General features: G+C 40.8%; 3 protein-coding genes across 8 annotated transcripts; 2 read left to right on the forward strand and 1 right to left on the reverse strand.

The window, feature by feature from the left end:
* The first annotated feature begins 408 nt into the window (after positions 1 to 408).
* slc51a (solute carrier family 51 member A) lies at positions 409 to 4,859 on the forward strand. Its single transcript, XM_088363244.1, has 8 exons — positions 409 to 631; positions 1,784 to 1,935; positions 2,012 to 2,085; positions 2,150 to 2,308; positions 2,717 to 2,828; positions 3,656 to 3,802; positions 3,877 to 3,982; positions 4,125 to 4,859. Exons 1-8 carry the CDS (start codon positions 556 to 558, stop codon positions 4,280 to 4,282), a joined length of 984 nt encoding a protein of 327 aa, XP_088219370.1. The 5' UTR covers positions 409 to 555; the 3' UTR covers positions 4,283 to 4,859.
* A 686-nt stretch (positions 4,860 to 5,545) lies between these two features.
* Positions 5,546 to 12,159, forward strand: pdk3a (pyruvate dehydrogenase kinase, isozyme 3a). 2 transcript variants are annotated; one of them, XM_088363237.1, is made up of 12 exons: positions 5,546 to 5,779; positions 5,851 to 5,926; positions 7,812 to 7,953; positions 8,081 to 8,152; positions 8,767 to 8,951; positions 9,015 to 9,104; positions 9,197 to 9,274; positions 9,390 to 9,466; positions 9,561 to 9,662; positions 9,734 to 9,841; positions 9,922 to 10,035; positions 10,864 to 12,159. In XM_088363237.1, the coding sequence occupies exons 3-12, from the start codon at positions 7,844 to 7,846 to the stop codon at positions 11,011 to 11,013; spliced, it is 1,086 nt and encodes a 361-aa protein (XP_088219363.1). In that variant the 5' UTR covers positions 5,546 to 5,779; positions 5,851 to 5,926; positions 7,812 to 7,843; the 3' UTR covers positions 11,014 to 12,159. The 2 variants fall into 2 exon arrangements, with proteins under 2 accessions (XP_088219363.1, XP_088219362.1); XM_088363236.1 differs by having other exon boundaries at positions 5,546 to 5,926.
* On the reverse strand, positions 12,046 to 16,905 carry pcyt1ba (phosphate cytidylyltransferase 1B, choline a). 5 transcript variants are annotated; one of them, XM_088363239.1, is made up of 9 exons: positions 16,884 to 16,905; positions 16,168 to 16,466; positions 14,535 to 14,634; positions 14,352 to 14,468; positions 14,109 to 14,260; positions 13,962 to 14,040; positions 13,748 to 13,890; positions 13,486 to 13,674; positions 12,046 to 13,410 (listed from the first exon to the last, which is right to left on the reverse strand). In XM_088363239.1, exons 2-9 carry the CDS (start codon positions 16,264 to 16,266, stop codon positions 13,186 to 13,188), a joined length of 1,104 nt encoding a protein of 367 aa, XP_088219365.1. In that variant the 5' UTR covers positions 16,267 to 16,466; positions 16,884 to 16,905; the 3' UTR covers positions 12,046 to 13,185. The 5 variants fall into 5 exon arrangements, with proteins under 5 accessions (XP_088219365.1, XP_088219367.1, XP_088219364.1 ...); XM_088363241.1 differs by lacking the exon at positions 16,884 to 16,905 and having other exon boundaries at positions 16,168 to 16,315; positions 16,394 to 16,653; XM_088363238.1 differs by lacking the exon at positions 16,884 to 16,905 and having other exon boundaries at positions 16,168 to 16,653.
* Between the last annotated feature and the right edge of the window lie 38 nt (positions 16,906 to 16,943).

The raw sequence follows: 16,943 nt of genomic DNA on the forward strand, positions 1-16,943 counted from the left end.
CTAAATAGATTATTGCAATGCAAATTTGTATTTTTGTTTTGTTCCCAAATTGATGTCCAAAATTATAAAATGTATAAGGTACTCTGAAATTAGATAAAGTTCCCAATAAAGGTTTTCATGTTGCCATTTCTGAATGCCTTACTATTTGAATAAAAACTATCTGAGGTCAATTTTAACATGAATGTTTCCCCTCATTAATATTACAAAAACATATTTTTTAAAAATAAAAATACACATTATTATATTATGTTCCCAAATATGTATTTTCTTCCATAAAAGCACAAAATATTAAAGGTAAATGTAGCCTCAAGCTCGTGTTTTCAGCATTGGGAGGAGTGCGTCGTCGTGTGCAGGAGTGGGCGGGCCCAACGGGGTGCGGGGGTGCCCCACTGCCCCTGATGCGTTTATGACAGCACCGCCAAGCAGCAACACGCTCTTTTTTACTTGGGAATCACAACACCGCCACTTCCAAGTTCCGCGCGTGTCCGTGGGTGCCAACACGGAACCAGCACACGACGCCAAAGTTCCACGGTGAAAGTTTCGGGCACCTCCAACATGAACGAATCCATCATCCCCACAATGGACCCTCGGTGCAAGGGAAAGCCTCCCCTGGCTATGGACATCATCCTCCGTGAGTAGACTGTTTTTCGAGACGGGAAGTGGGCTTCAGGTGTCATGATGATATCACCCTGTCAAAAGTTTGATTGGGCGTGATATCAATTCATGTCTCACCAGCATCCAGTTTAGTTAAAAACATTTGTTTCACTGCATAAATTCATAAAAGGGAAAATAAACACTAATCCAAAGCACATGGGAGATGTTGGAAGGAAACAAACACGTTGAGCAGGAGCTGAACGTGTGAGTTGCAGAAAATCTTGAAATAATACTTTTGGACAATTTAATCAGAAAATCGTTTCTTTTTATTATCTTGTTCATTTGAACAGTAATTACGTGACTAAGTGCAATTTAAAAATACAACATTTAGGGCGTCAACCAAAAATTTGACCTTTATCTTGATATTATTTGTCATTTGTTTCTGACGAACTCTGCCATATATTTTTAATTTAAATGGTGAATTCAGGCAGTATGCATCATTCCACAGTGTGTTAGGAAACACTTCCTGAATGTTTCCAAGTCTCCAAATTTATAGCCATAGTTTCCATAGTTAATAAAATCTTGATTCAGTTAGTCTAAGATAATATTTCACACTAAATAATTCTTTGACCACACATGGGGAATTAAGGTGTAAAGGATTGTGACCAAATAATCCAATAATACTATATTCCTCAAAACCTAATCCTAAATCCGTACGTAGAACTCAAACTGGATTACCCCGGTTTCAACACAGGATGTAGGGAGAAAATCCCCTTAAAGATGTCATGGTTGTCATTTGAAACTATGCATGCAATATAATAAATCAAAAATTAAAAGTGCACTAAGTGACTTTGATTACCAGAAACTCACCACCATAAATGACGCTCATTTACGGGCAACCAAATAAAATCATCAAGTCACGCTTTCTTTCTTTCTTTTTTTTTCTTTTTTGCAAGCTTAAATAACGTGTGTACCATCTTTTAAATGAACACCAGATGTGTGTTCTTTTACATGGAAGTTGTATACACCACTGCTGACACACGATGAGAAAGCTAGCTGCCTGTTTTGACTTTTCTTTTCCACATTTCTTATTTACTTGAACTGTGTTAATGTTGCAACAATCCAGATGTTACCTTTATATCTTTTTTAAGATGATCTATTTTCCGTCATGTGACTTGTTTCTCCACAGAGTTGGACCTCTTCGGCATCATCTTATACTCTGTCCTCACCTTCATGGCAGCCACGTCCATGTTGCTATTCCTTGAGGAGTGTGTTTATATTTATAAAAAAGTGCCAGCCCATAAAAAGAGCACTATCATATGGGTGAACGGTGCAGCACCGGTAAGAATGATTTGTTGTGAAGAAATGATTGTTACCATTTTGTGCATCCCTAATTTGTGTGATTTTTTTTTTCAAGGTGATCGCCACCATGTCCTGTTTGGGAATGTGGATCCCCCGAGCCACCATGTTTACGGATATGACTTCAGCTTGGTGAGTGTGCCGTCTTCTGCTCATTTAAAATCGACTCTCGCCATCATCCTCTCTCTCATTGCAGCTACTTTGCCATCGTGGTGTTCAAGTTCCTCATCATGATGATAGAAGAGGTGGGCGGTGACGAGGCGTTCCTGCGGCGGGCGCCGAAACATAAATTGAGGATCAGCACGGGGCCGTGCTGCTGCTGTTGCCCTTGCTTGCCGTTCGTAGCCATCACGAGGTAAATATGCAGTATCTCGGATTTTTGGAACATTGCTTCACACTCTTGTGCAAACGCTTTATCATATATGGAAACCTCATGTAGTTAATGAAGCACACATCCTCCCGACCTCCACATGTGTGCACGTGTGAGACATTATGGAGGATTTTTTCTGCGTGTGGGGGGGAGCAGTTTGAAAGTTACGTAAAATGAGGAGATCCTCTGCACATGTTGTACTTGGAAGGCAGGTTGAACACACTCTTGGCCATTCAACTTTTATTGGTAAAGGCAGCACACGGTTAAAAGTTCATACACTATTTTTTCCATGCACACACATGGAGGGAATACTAAGAGAAGTGGCTCCTGATGCATCTTATTATTTGTGCTCTGAAGTGGTAGAAAAAATCGCAAATGTTTCCCCTGTTGCAGGCGTTCTCTTTTCCTTCTCAAACTTGGTTCCTTCCAGTTTGCTGTGCTGAAAGTCGCCTTTACTGTCCTCTCCATTGTCCTGTGGACCAACGGAACATTTGACTTGGCGGATGTGAGTCAATCGCCTTGATACCCGTATCGGTTACTGACAGGAAAGCCACATCGTAAATGATGAAAGATTGGATCATTACCTGTACATTTGTTGCATATTACATTATCCTCTATAATTAATCATAATTCAAAGCTCCTGTCAAATGTGTATATATATGTATATTATATTAAATGATATATTTTATTTTATGATATTAGATTATATGATATATGATAATATGTTATTATATTACATTGGATAAATAATATATAAATATAAGATTATTTAAAAATAATATATATAAATATAAAATCTTTTTTCATTATTATTATTTTAATATATTTTATATTTAATATCACAGTTTTATCACAACTACATTTATTGTATATTTATTAGTATACATACATTCACTCTATATTGATATTACTGGTTTGTTTCAAACCTTTACCACGAGGGGGCGACAAAGCAATTCAAAACTGTCGCCAAGCCTCAAATTGGAGGGTTTCGGTTCAGAAGCTTACGTGGATGTGTAGTTTTAGTTTTATATATATTATATTAGTTTATATTGGATAAATAATATATAAATGTAAGATTATTCAAAACTAATATATAAATATAAAAGTATTATTTTTCATTATTATTATTACTATATTTTATATTTAATATGACACTTTTATCACAAATATATATTTATTACAAGTTCAAATTCCTACACTATCCAAACGTTTTTGCCCTCTGTGACTTTGTTTGGAAACTTTTCAATGGAATTTTTTGTTGCTCATTGTATTCCCTCTCTGTTGTGTCCTGTCTTGTATTTGCTGACACTCCCCCGTGTTCGACTGATTCAGCTGAGCATCACCGGCTCTGCAATCTGGATCAACCCCTTTGTGGGCATCTTGACAATCATCGCCCTGTGGCCTGTGGCCATCACGTTCATGCACCTCAGGATCACTTTACGTACCCTGAAGATCATCCCCAAGTACGCCATGTACCAGGTAGGACTCACGCTCCACACCTCATAACATCAGCATGGGATTGTCAGCTCCAACAAGTGTTCACATGTTCGCAGCTCGTGCTGATCCTTAGCCAGCTTCAGTCTGCTATCATCAACATCTTGGCTTTGAACGGAACCATCGCCTGCGCACCTCCATTCTCTTCCGCCGCCAGAGGATACAGTGAGTCACCATCCATCATCTCTCCCTCACCTTTTCTTGCTTCATCAGCAATGACTGTGGTTTCTTTTGTTGTTGCCCCAACTTCACCTGGACTTTAATCATCTGTTGATTAAAACACGTTGCTCCTTGTGCATCTCCACAGTGATGAGTCAGCAACTGCTGATCCTGGAGATGTTTATCATCACGCTGGTAACACGTCTGCTGTATCGCCGCCTCTATGACCCGCTGCCAGAGGAGGAGGCGGAGGAGTGCGATGACAATGAGAACACCAAAATGGTTACTTTGCAGAAAGCTGCGTGAGTCTGTCTTCAACATTTGTGTGTTTTATCCTCATATTCAGTGTGTTTCATCAGGAGATTACTGGATGTTCAATTGACTGAGCAGACTTCTTGGTTGCACAAACTTTATCGAGTGGAGTAACTTTTGCTGCCATTTCCTCTCTGTTTTTTACCATTGTAAAACCCTGAGAAGTCATGTAAGAGACTATTCGTTCTCAAATTTATCACTTTGAAGAGGGAATTCATATTTAAATATTTGTTCATGATGATGAATCTGCAAAACATGCTCGACTTCACACAAACTGGCAAGCTGACTTTGACTTTGACTTTGAAATGATGTCAATATTTTAAAATGATCAGTTCAGGTTAACCTTGTGTTCCCTGGAATAACATGACATCATTTTCAGTGAGCAACTTGTAACAGTGCAGGTTTCATATCAGTGCCTTCATAGGAATGTACAGGAAACGGATTTTATTGACATTAAATGTCTTTTAGGAGATGCTATTGCATTAATGATAAACTGTTTGTTTTTTGTTTGTTGCTGAAGCTTTACTGTCACTTTTGTCATGCGCAAGACGAGTACAGTTGACATTCCAAAGACCTGCTTCTGTTTTTTTTTCTTAGTGCCTGCTGTTTTTTTCCCCTCCATTAGGTGGCAGCAAAATACAAATTCTGATGTTTAATAATAAGTAACATTATTCAAGTGAGGACAAAAACTGAGAGAATAATAGGGAATAAATTAATAAAAAATATGAATGTACAAGGTTAAAAATGAATGAAGTCGTAAAATTTTCACATTTTGCATAGAATGTAAGTTTTGATTGATAGTACTGTTGTCCAATAGTATTGCTACTAGTGCCTTACGTCATTTACTTTTAGCCAATCATTTGTAGCATACTGGCAGCAAGGTTGACTTGTGACGAGACCGACAAGACCGGAAACAAGGAGGCATTTTACAAAAATAAAATTGAACATTTGGTTGCACTGGCAAAAGAAAAAAGTATTTACATATTTGCCAGTAGGTTTTAAAACAGCATGTTAAAACAGTCGTGTGAGTTCGTTTCTATTAATTTATGGTAGATTTTGTTTATGTCTTTCCTTTTGGATGATTATTATTTGCAATAAATTATGATATATGGCATATAGTTGCTGATTTGCTGTCCATACATACTTGGAGGGGTTTAAGAACATTAGTGTCACTAGAACATTTTAAAACAATGAACGTTTATCTTTTATCAGACGAGCACTTCTGCAATCGACAATTATTTTGAAAGGTCTAGGCAGAAGTTGCAATCGACGACAAAAACTTGACACATATTTCGCAGGTCTGAATTGATAAACAATGTAGACACAGGAAGAGCAATTGGAGGATTATTGCTTCAATATCAGCCATAAAGCCGTATGGACAACAAGCGTTCATCTCGCTCCGTGTCCTGCGGGCGCAGACCGGTGACTTCGCCGCCTCGACTCAACCGTCAACACCAAGCGTTCGATTGTCAACATTACAGGCAATGAACGGTAGTACATCTCGTGATTCGTCAAGGTCCAATTAAGGCATCAAAATGAGGTTGTTGATGTCTCTACTGAAGAACACCAATCCCAAAGTGGAATATTACTCCAGGTTCTCACCATCTCCGCTCTCCATCAAACAGTTTTTGGATTTCGGTAAGTGGAAGCATCAGTTGTCAGGTGGCTGTCAATGCTCGTTTCCTGTTTGGTTAATGACACCATGATGATGATGATGTCTTTACTCTTTCAGTTTTGACAAGCTACACTAAATATTATTGTCCAAGTGTCCTACAGATGTTCATTGGTTCTGCATAACAGCGCCTGTTTCTTATGTAAACATGCAGAGAGACAAGTCTTGTTACTCTACTTTAATATTCATCCATTCAGAAACCACACTTATGAGAACCATTCTAAGAGTTATTAAATGCAGTTTATTTAAAGTACTGTACATGACACAAAGGCACCATTATTATAATTAACCCTAATATTGGATCTTATTTGAGGTACGGGTAGATCAGCCTCTGTTCAGGAAATGCATATCATATATTCAAATGTCTATTCCAAAGCAAACTATGGTCAAATTCATTAGAATTCTACAAATGTTTACATGGACGTAAAATAGTTGTTAGTGCAGCCTTAATAAATGTAATTAAAATAAGAATTTTTGATACAGTGGATTAATATAAATGCACAGGAATAGTTGATGTGCAGGTGTGTCTAATACGCGAATATTATTTTATAATGTTAATGATTATCAATGCCGATGCAGCTTGTCAAATTGTTTTCTTTTCAGTGACGACATAAATGTGGTTCCCACCCCCGCCCACAAAGGCTGAGTCTGTTACCGTTTAGAAAGACTTGAGGCTTGAAATTCGAACAACCAGTTGTTGTTAACTGTAAGCTTTCCCTTAATCCGTGTGTGATTAAAAGCGGCCGTTGACATGGTCAACATTTGTGCAACTATCTTCTGAGGAAGCCAAGTAAGGGCCAAGATACACAGCGTTTGATGTTTTCCAGTGAACAAGCCACATCATTTCCACCATTCAGCTGAATCAGAGGAAGCTGACTTGTTCTGTGACGTCATCTGGTTTCTCAAGGCAAAACACATTTTTGTTGGTTCACAAATTGCATCACGGGAAACAATGTTTACATGATATTGTTGGACAGCGAGAAATTTTGCAGAGATGGATTTCTTCCTGCATTTTCCGAAAACAATCTTTCCATGTCCCCCCTCACTGAGAAGACTTTTTGAAGTGAATCCAAGTCTGATTTTCCTCTGTGACCTATTGTCTTGCTTTTGATTTAGTAAATAATTGATGGTTGATTAAAGATAAAACACTCAAGGGTTAAAAACAACTGTTTAATCAGTGCCTGATAAGCAAAATGTCGACTCCAAGCTGTGCTCCACACATACATATAGTACATTGCATTTATAAAATGGATTAAAAACACGAGGATAGACTCCAGTTCACTATAAAGTCAAGCGTGATCTAAAACGATGTATAAATGAACAGATGAGCACAAAATGCATTTTGAAGGGAATGATATTGCTTGCAAATATAATTTTCCCCTCAGCTGACCACATTTCTAAATAAACACAATTACAATAAGTCAGATGATGTGTGGAGGTAGTCATGTTAGTCGTTGCTGAGTGTGCAGTTCAAACAGAGATCATGACAATTTGCCGATGACGTCAAGTTCAACTTTTAATGTCTTTTGTCCCTTAAAGTCCACCATACATATAAAGCTTGTCATTTAGATTACTTGTTAACTCATGGTTCAGAAATATTTATAGCACAACATTGACTTGTGTCATATTACATCTTGAGCCAAACAACATGAGGAGCAAGTGAAGAGATTAAAAAATATTGTGTAGTCAAAATTAAGTGTTTCGTGCAAATGTGCTTTTTATTAGAAAAAAAACATCTGATTTTCACAGATTCTTTTTACTGCTATAAAGTTAAATTTCAGGATTTCAGTGTAAAGGATTGCTCGCCAATATTATCAATATGTTCACCTCATTGATCGGGTTGTGTTCCAGGCAGGGAGAATGCATGTGAGAAAACATCATACATGTTCCTGCGAAAGGAGCTGCCGGTGCGTCTGGCCAACACCATGCGAGAGGTCAACCTGCTGCCCGATAAGCTACTCAGCCAGCCGTCCATCCGTCTGGTCCAAAAATGGTGAAATCATTTATTTGAAAAGAATTTCCTATGAAGGTGGAATTATTTGAAGTGAAATTATATATGGCAGTCATTTGATAAGATGTCTGATAACAGATGCCCTTTGCTTTTTTTTTTTTTTTATTAGGTACATGCAAAGCTTTGTGGAGCTGCTGGAGTATGAGAACCGGAAGCCTGAGAATCCTCATGCGCTCAACGAGTGAGTGATATATGGAGGCGTTCATAAACGCACACATTGATTCATGCACCTTTATTGCTTTATGACACGGTGTAGTTTGTTAGCACATGTACACTTTATGGACAAAAGTATTGGGACATTACTGAAACTCCAAAGAAAGCGTGGACGGATGTTGGACCCTCTCCCATTCATACCAGGGGCGTAGAAAACAATTTCTCAGTGAGGGGTGGCCGATGTGTTTATTTCATGAAAGAATTAATAAAAAAAAAAAACTCAGTCTAAGAATAGGCTATTGCACCCATATGAAGATGGCAGAAAAATCACAGATACGAAAATTTGGTCAGGAGGGTGGCCACAGAGTGACAAGGGGGAGTTTTGGTCACCCCTGGCCACCCTATAGCTCCGCCCCTGGCTCATACCAAAGTTGTTTGAGGGATAGAAAATGAAGGAATGTATGGATGGAGCTGTGTCCCAAGGCTTTTGTCCACAGTGTAGTGCAAATATTGTGTACACTATAACAATGGCCATGTGATAAACATCCATGGCTGATACCAGCACAGAAGAATTTGACGCCTGTTTGCAACACCGCATTCTGAGAATTGCTCCACTAACTTCTATCCTTGTTGACCCCTCAGCTTCCTGGAGCTTTTGATCGAGATCCGGAACCGTCACAACGATGTGATTCCGACCATGGCCCAAGGCGTTATCGAGTACAAGGAAAAGTTTGGCTTCGACCCCTTCATCAGCAGCAACATCCAATATTTCCTCGATCGCTTCTACACCAATCGCATCTCCTTCCGCATGCTCATCAATCAGCATAGTGAGTCTTAGTTTGGATGATGTTAGCTTGTTCACGCACGGCTAACCCGGGGGACCTTTCCAGCGCTCCTGTTCGGCAACGACACCAACCCGGCTCATCCCAAACACATCGGCAGTATTGATCCCACCTGCTGCGTGGCTGAAGTTGTCAGTGGTGAGTTTCCAGACATATTAGGAGGAGGAGCAGAGAAGCCAAACACTTTATTTTCCTCCTTCTACTTAGTCATGTCGTCTTTATTCCATCAGATGCTTATGACACCGCCAAAATGCTTTGTGAGAAGTACTACTCGGCTGCTCCTGAGCTCCACATCGAAGAGTTTAACAGTACGACTTTTTGTTATTATTTTCTCAGCCCACCTTGAGAGTCTTGACACACTTCCAAAATAACTCGAAACATGACGCAGAATGGAGCCTTTCTGTTTTTCCCATCATTTCTTAGTGAAGAGCCCCAAAAGGTCCATCCAGGTCGTCTATGTTCCCTCTCATCTATTCCACATGCTGTTTGAACTCTTCAAGGTTTGTAACCTCCTACGTTCCTAAATCTAATTACACTGCATGTGACACTAACTCCAGAATGGTCTTATTTAATTAACTCACGCTTTATGTCCAGAACTCAATGAGAGCCACAGTGGAGCTTCATGAGAACAGCACAAAGGGATTACCCCCCGTGAAAGCAAAAGTCACTCTTGGGAAAGAGGATCTGTCCATAAAGGTGACTCAGACCCCCCTCACCCTCCATCCCGTGTGGTGTTCTTATCTCCACGTCTTTTGTGCATCTCCTAGATCAGTGACAGAGGTGGAGGAGTTCCTCTCAGGAAGATCGACCGCCTTTTCCACTACATGTACTCCACCGCCCCGACGCCCAGCCTGGAGCCAGGCGCCGTCCCGCTGGTCTGCTTTTCAAATTCTACTAGCATTGACATTTTTTTTCCACGTTTCGTGAAAGAACCCGCTCTCATTTGTGCTTTCAGGCCGGTTTCGGCTACGGTTTACCCATTTCTCGGCTCTACGCCCGATACTTCCAAGGTGATCTGAAGCTCTACTCTATGGAGGGTGTGGGCACGGATGCTGTCATCTATTTGAAGGTAAACAATGGAGTATGAGGCGGGCTCTGTAATGATATCTTTAACGTGTTCTGCGTTTCTAAAAACAAAACACATATCCAATATCACCGTGGTTCCATTTTCTAAACACCCGAACCAACCCACTTGTCTACTAAAATGCTCCAAAACAAGTCTCGAAGCATCATGATAACCTTTGGATTACTTTGCAGTTATTGACCATATTTAGAGGATAGGATTATGTGTGCACAAGATTATTTTGACTGTTCAGGTAGATACACACTAATTTGATTACAACAGCCTTGATTACATAGTTGTCACATTGACAGCGATGAGATTCATAGCAGCTTTTTAATCCATATTTGGAAGTGGCCCAATCACAATTTGGGGATATAACAAAAGAGAAGGAGCCCAAAAAATATATATTTTTGTTTAAAAGCCAGCGTGAAAACCGGAAGCAGTAGGAAACAGCTGTTAGGTCTTGCCTAAAGTAAAAAAAGAAATAAAACTAATAATTACTGGTTGTAGCGTGTGTGGGGGGGGTCACACGGTACTATTTGTAGAACAAAGACTTCCTGGAGTGTCCCTTGGTTGCTCCCAAAGGGCAATCAGACAGCTGTATTTTCCTTTTGTTGTTAGTCAGCAGGATAACAGAACATAATAACAATCCTTCTGCTCTGGGACAGCGTAATAGTCTGCACTTTCGAAAACAGCCCATCATTGAAAATCCAAATTTGCAGCAAGTGCAAAATTGAATCGACCGTTTTTTCCCCCCATCATATAACACGTGGCCTAAAAAAAAAAAGACTTGGAGATATTCTAAATTTCCCACCATTCCTCATTTGTCGCTAGGCTCTGTCGAGTGAGTCCTTTGAGCGTCTTCCCGTCTTCAACAAGTCAGCGTGGCGACATTACACCACCAGTCCCGAAGCGGACGACTGGAGCAACCCCAGCAAGGAACCGCGCGATGCCAGCAAGTCCAAATACAAAACCAACAGATAACTCGGCACAACCCTTTGCCATCAAAATATCCGTCATAGTATAGATGTCATCCAGCAGGTGTCGTTTCATTAAGAACCGGCGACGCCTGCTCAAATATCCTTTCACGTTTGGTGTGCTGCTTGGCACAGTGAGTCTTCATCAGCCAAAGGTCATTTTGGCTTCTCCCCTCACACCCTGGCTTCGGGTTTCTTCGAGAGGTACCTTTGACCGGACACACAAGAAGGCCAGTGTGGTAGGGAGCAGTTGTATTTGGGAGTCTTGTTTCAGTCAAGATGGGATTCTGCAACTCAGATAAAGCCTTACTACTGATTATTATGGTTTAGGTTTAGAACAGCAAATTGTTTTTTATCTTATTAGCAAACACACCACCTGTAAACATTGATCAGCTTTTTCCACTGGATTGATTTTCTTTTCCTGTAATTATTTTGACTTAAAAAACAAAAGTCCTTTTAATCAAGCAGCACAAAGCTGCAAAATCAAATACTGCTGAATTGAACAGTACAAAACAGTGCACTTTACTCCTATTACACTGAATATATACATTTAATTGTACTTAAATTAGACTTAATCAATTGTAAAGATTTTTCTAATACGTTTTTGAATTTCCCTCATAATAATGAAAGAGTGAAAGCGGTGAAAAGAAGAGTTTGTCTTATGATGGATGGCCTGTTTAAGCCTTATTTGTTCTTTATATATTGAAGAAGAACTCCAGTCCGTACATCTAACTATAAATAATATATTTGTTGCATATATATGCAGCCAGCCAGATAGTGCTGGAGCAATGGCTTTCATTTTCCCCATCTCACAGCTTCAAATGATGTATTCATATGCATGAACTGTGATGGTGACCATATGCAATCATCAACCAAAAAGCCAGCAAGAGCAAAGATTTGATTCACCTTTGGTCAAACATGACAATAAAATAAAAAATAGATGTCGTGCGTGATGTGTGTAAGGACAGAAATCATGTTGACTTTTTATTTACATACCAAGCTGTTTTAAGAATAAAAAAAAACATACATTCCCAAAGCGTGTATTAGATCTTATAATGTTTTGCCAGGTGAGTTTTATTTGATAGTAATCATCATTTTGCGTTAAGTTGCAATTCCACCATGAAGACCAACAGTAAAAACATTTTGAAAATTGTCAAGTTTGAAGTCTTTTCTAGGGTGTGATGAGTGAACGGTGTCAAGACAAGATGAACGTGACCACAGGTGAGCTCTTTTCAATTCTTCAAACTTTCCGTGTTTGGGTTAACAGTCAACATGTCACAGTGGATGCACCAAAACAGTATTGCTTTTATTATTAGTTAATTGCGCTTTGCTTAAAACGATGTATGCACATTAGGGTTAGCCGATATTTCACCTTTGTGGAATAAAATAATTTATGAAGATGAAGTACAAGTCAGCAAATCATCATCACTTTAAATTTAGTTAGGAGCATCGTTTACGCAATTTCCCCTCGTTTTTGTCTTCTCCTTTAAAGTTCCTGTTTATGTTGCACTTTCAAAACGACTTTTAAATCTTGTGTATATAAAATGTGTGTAACAGTTGAGCATTTTAGAAGAATTGATGGTTATTGTTTGCTAAAGCAGATGTTTACAAACATTATTAAACACAAAAGATGATGCTATGATGAAGCACTGGAGAAAATAGAAATTTATTACTATTGTGATCCTAAAATGAGTCGATTTGGACAATATTTAGATAAAAATGTCTCTAAACAATTACTCGATTGTGATTATTTTGATCATCGTTTTTGTCGATGAATCGATTAATTCAAGAATGGTGTTTTTACTGAACTAAAATGGCGTCCTGTGCAAGCTTGTCCCTTTTAGATTCAAGAGCTTTCTTGGGATTTTTGCAGGTGCAGAAAGTCGACACCCTGAATGTCACACACAAGAAGAGAAAAACAAGGAGGAGGCTTCACAAAGCTGTGGGAACATTTACAGCGGCAATTCCATTAGTCTTGATCTTCTGTCATCTTCCACCCCCGGTGATGGCTTCGACGGACTTCCCATGCGCAGAAATCCCACAGCTTGGGTATGCTTTGCTATTTTCCTTGAGGTAAAGTGTTTTTGCTAGTGTTTGTGTGAGAATCGTACGTGGGCGCACGTGTGACAAGTTCACAGGCAGTGTTCCATGAATGCACGTCGGAGCGTCCGCCGTTTGTCTACTTCTCGTCCTCGTCGCCTTCGCTCATGCTGCTGATGGAGGCCGAAGCTCCTTTAGGGGAGGTTGGAGGCGAGGGCCGTGCGTTGTGCCAGCGGGCGGGCGGGGACGGCGGCGACGGCGAGCGCAGGGGGGAAAGTTCACGTGGGGGGCTGTTGCAGGGGGACTCTCTGGGAGACAAAGCGTAGGAGAGCTTTCGTCCACTGCGCTCCTGAAACACTTGCTTCTGCTCAAAGCACAGGAAAGGAAAGGTCAAAGGTCAAGCCATAAACCAAATTTCTTCCACTGTACTTGTGCTTACCCAAGTACCATCAGGTCCAAATAATTCCAGGAAGTTGCCGATAAACTCCCTGGATTTTTCTTCCCACTTCTGAATGAGGTCATGACTCTTCTCTTCCACACGGTAGACAAAATGTTTACTTTTCTCCTCAACGTTGCGAACCTTCTCTTTCATCCGGTCTACTTGGTTCTGGAGCCGGTATTTTTTTTCCTGTCAAAGATCACATGGACCAGTAGAAGACAAATTTGGATTTGTTCTAATAGCCAACAGCATCAGATCTTACATTAATGTAGCTGACGTTGAGCTCCTTAGCCGTGTAGCCACGTTGGAGGTTGCGCCGGGCGTAGACGTCGTAGTCGCGGACAATCCTGGTGATTATATCCGACGTGGAGATTCCTTCCGTGCGTTGAGTAGGCACGAACATTCCTAGATCGCTCACATGACAAAAGCTTTCCTTTAATACGCAAAAATTTGTTGCGTCACACAAACACACCAACCTGCTTCCTTGATGTGTTTGTAGACATCCTCGGTCCCTGCCGAGGAGTACGGAATATCATCATGAGCCACAAAATCGATCTGAGGAGCAATCACACGACATTGTATTACATGGAATTACCTCAAGCCTCAAGTGTTTGAACATGTACCTTGTGTTGCTCTAAAAATTTCGGCGTGAGTGTCCAGGGAGCATCCCTGAGCACCTCATCGACGTAGCGGCAATGTCTGAGCGCTTCGTATCGTTCCGTCTCGGTCATGACCGTGAAGCCTTTGTACTTATGGGTCAGCTCATCGCTGCACACTGTCATTAAAAAACACGTACAGCTTACAACGGGGTTGAGCTAGATTCTTATCGACTTGACCGATGGCTTTTTTTTTGGGTTGTCTCTCACCTCCCACGATGAGATACGTGTTGGGGAAAAGGTTCTTAGCCTGCATGAGAGCACGGGCATGGCCCGAGTGAAACATGTCGAAAATGCCGTCGGCGTAGACTCTCACCGGACGGTCCACTATAAACACACATTCGAAACGGTTATCCTCACGAGGTCACCTTGTAGAGCACGAGGAGTTCTTACCCGGGGTGCCTCTGCGGGCTTGAGCGATGGTGAGCTTTTCATGAGGGGCGCGGCAATCGCAGCTGGTCTCCCTGACAAAGATAGCAGGCTCAGTCAGCATCTGAGGAAAACAACAACAATAGAAGGCTCATTAAAGTAATGCCTTAGATGTCGGATCCGTACATTTGCTGAAGTTGCAGGCGTGGACTTTTTTCTCGGTGTAGCAGTAGCACAAAAACAAGTCTGGGAATGATGCAGAATATCGGCATGCTTGTTTGTGCACATTTGAAATACAATATTTGTATTTCTTTGTTCAAACAGGAAGAGTGTTTACGCTGCAGTAACAGCCACAATACCCATAATTCCTTGGGTGAAGTGTAAAGCAGGAGGGGGGGGGGCAGCTAACAAATATTCAGCACAGGACAGATGGTAAAGCTTAAGACTAACTGTCTGTGAGCACAGCGGCCTATCAGGATGAGCAATCGGCACAAGTCAAGAATATCTGCCATAAGAAGGATTTAAAGCGAAAAGAAATGACGTGAATGGAAGGACTGCAAAATGAAAAGAGAGCAACAGACAGTCGGAGAGCTCGGTGCACCTCTTTGTCCTCACTGCGGTAATACCTTCATCCTACCCACTCACTGTTCAGCATCTCCCACAGGCACATGTGATACGGGCATCGGTTTCATAACCAATCCCCTTTTGTCTGCCTTTCACTCATACCCACACAACACTACATGACAGAAAAAAAACATTTTACCGTCCGAGGATGGGGACAAGTGTGTTCCAACTCCTCCATTATTCCCAAACTCTCATGGGATGTCACTGTGGTCGCGCGTTATGTGACTCAGCATCAATGAAATGATGCCTCTCTCCTCACCACTATGTGCTTCTTCCACCCTCGCTCGCATCCCTCCTCCCAATCACCCCGTCTCGCTGATGCTCTCTCCCCTCCCCTCCCATCCACTCTCATCTCATGGCTGCACAGAGGAGCTGCCTGCAAAGAGAACCCACTCTGCAAAGCCGTCCATGCACCGCACATTTACTGCTAGTCACAAAAAAATGATCAGCAGTAGTCATATATTCCTTTTCGGGAGAGGGACACTTCTCTGAGAGAAACAAATCTGCCCTCCATCACCGTATTTACGTTTGGGCATGAGTTGCTCGTCTCTTATGAGAGGATCTTGGATGGTTCGCTGATCATCGGCAGAGATCGCTCACCCAATCACAGTAGTGAAAAAAATGGTAAAGGAGGACTGTACATATTGAAAACACAGCACAATTACATTGTGACTTGTATTTTAGCTTTAGTCTTCTCAGAAGCCATCATAAAATCCGCTTTAGCATTTTTTTAAAAATAAATTATTTCTCTGCCACCCCTATGTATAAGTAATGTCCCCCTTTTTGCCCCGGGAGGAAAAAAATCCTGGCACCGCCCCTGTTTATAATCACTTTTACGACAATTTCCAGGTACCGTCATATGCCAACCCTGTTTTACATGTTTGCTAATTAATATTAGATTAAAATTGTAAATTGTATAAGTGCAGTGTATAAGTGCCTACTCAGATAAATTGATTGTAATTGAGCTAAGAAAGTAACATTTATATTTACAAAATAGTTAGAGCATTATTTTGTTGGTCAATGCAAACTTTACCTTCTCGGGTCCTCTTCTGAGCCGATGACGTGTTGCATATGAGCAAAAAGGGCGTGCTCGGGTGCGTCGCTCTTTCGCCATAGCGTCCAAAAAGCACATGCATTACACCACTATCGATTGCTAAGTGTTTCTCCTCCAAGTACTTTTTCTGCAATGGTAACACCCACCACTATCTGGATCATAGACATACGTGATGATGGGATGATGACCAGTCAAGTGTGCTGACCTTATTTGGCAGGTTGTTTACCACGACCATATGGTACGTCAGTGTCTACATGGATGAATTCAGACGGCTACATCTAAAATAAAAAATTATATTAGACATCCAGTGACAACATGGCAAAATATAGTGTAGTTTGACTGTTAAAAGCCACAATGGACAGTTGGGATGAGGAACAAACAGCCATTGTGGTTTTATTGTAGACAGTGGCAGAGCTGTGGCCTCAATCTAGGGCACCAATCTATTGTACCCTCCTAAATTCCGCCTCATTACCATGGAAACGAGTTTAGATGGGATGCATGCACTGTATTGGTGCACAACAATGACCCTAATCGTATTAAACATTCTTTTAGACGTCATATTATTTCCTCACACAGCTACAGATCATCATACACCCAATTGAAATGACTAGAAATCATCTTTTTTTTTTCTTTCAATTGTTCTGCTTTGGTCTAACGACATAAATTGTTTGTTTTTATTTTGCATTGCAGCATACCCGCGACCCGCGTGAGGATAAGAGGTTTGGACGATGCTTTTATTATGGCTTTTATTATGG

Source organism: Syngnathus floridae, chromosome 20 (genome assembly GCF_059516105.1).
Source record: "Syngnathus floridae isolate MCC-2025c chromosome 20, RoL_Sflo_1.0, whole genome shotgun sequence".
NCBI classification, from domain to species: Eukaryota; Metazoa; Chordata; class Actinopteri; order Syngnathiformes; family Syngnathidae; genus Syngnathus; species Syngnathus floridae.

Excerpts from the sequence above, each read along its gene's own strand:
- slc51a (XM_088363244.1), top strand. The coding sequence starts at position 556 with ATGAACGAATCCATCATCCCCACAATGGACCCTCGGTGCAAGGGAAAG. Across the intron at positions 1,936-2,011 it reads GGGTGAACGGTGCAGCACCG|GTGATCGCCACCATGTCCTG; the intron begins GTAAGAATGATT and ends TTTTTTTTCAAG. Across the intron at positions 3,983-4,124 it reads TTCCGCCGCCAGAGGATACA|TGATGAGTCAGCAACTGCTG; the intron begins GTGAGTCACCAT and ends GCATCTCCACAG.
- pdk3a (XM_088363236.1), top strand. The coding sequence starts at position 5,824 with ATGAGGTTGTTGATGTCTCTACTGAAGAACACCAATCCCAAAGTGGAA. Across the intron at positions 7,954-8,080 it reads ATCCGTCTGGTCCAAAAATG|GTACATGCAAAGCTTTGTGG; the intron begins GTGAAATCATTT and ends TTTTTTTATTAG. Across the intron at positions 9,275-9,389 it reads CCACATCGAAGAGTTTAACA|TGAAGAGCCCCAAAAGGTCC; the intron begins GTACGACTTTTT and ends ATCATTTCTTAG.
- pcyt1ba (XM_088363239.1), bottom strand. The coding sequence starts at position 16,266 with ATGTGCTTTTTGGACGCTATGGCGAAAGAGCGACGCACCCGAGCACGC. Across the intron at positions 14,041-14,108 it reads AATTTTTAGAGCAACACAAG|ATCGATTTTGTGGCTCATGA; the intron begins GTACATGTTCAA and ends ATTGCTCCTCAG. Across the intron at positions 13,675-13,747 it reads TCAACGTCAGCTACATTAAT|GAAAAAAAATACCGGCTCCA; the intron begins GTAAGATCTGAT and ends GATCTTTGACAG.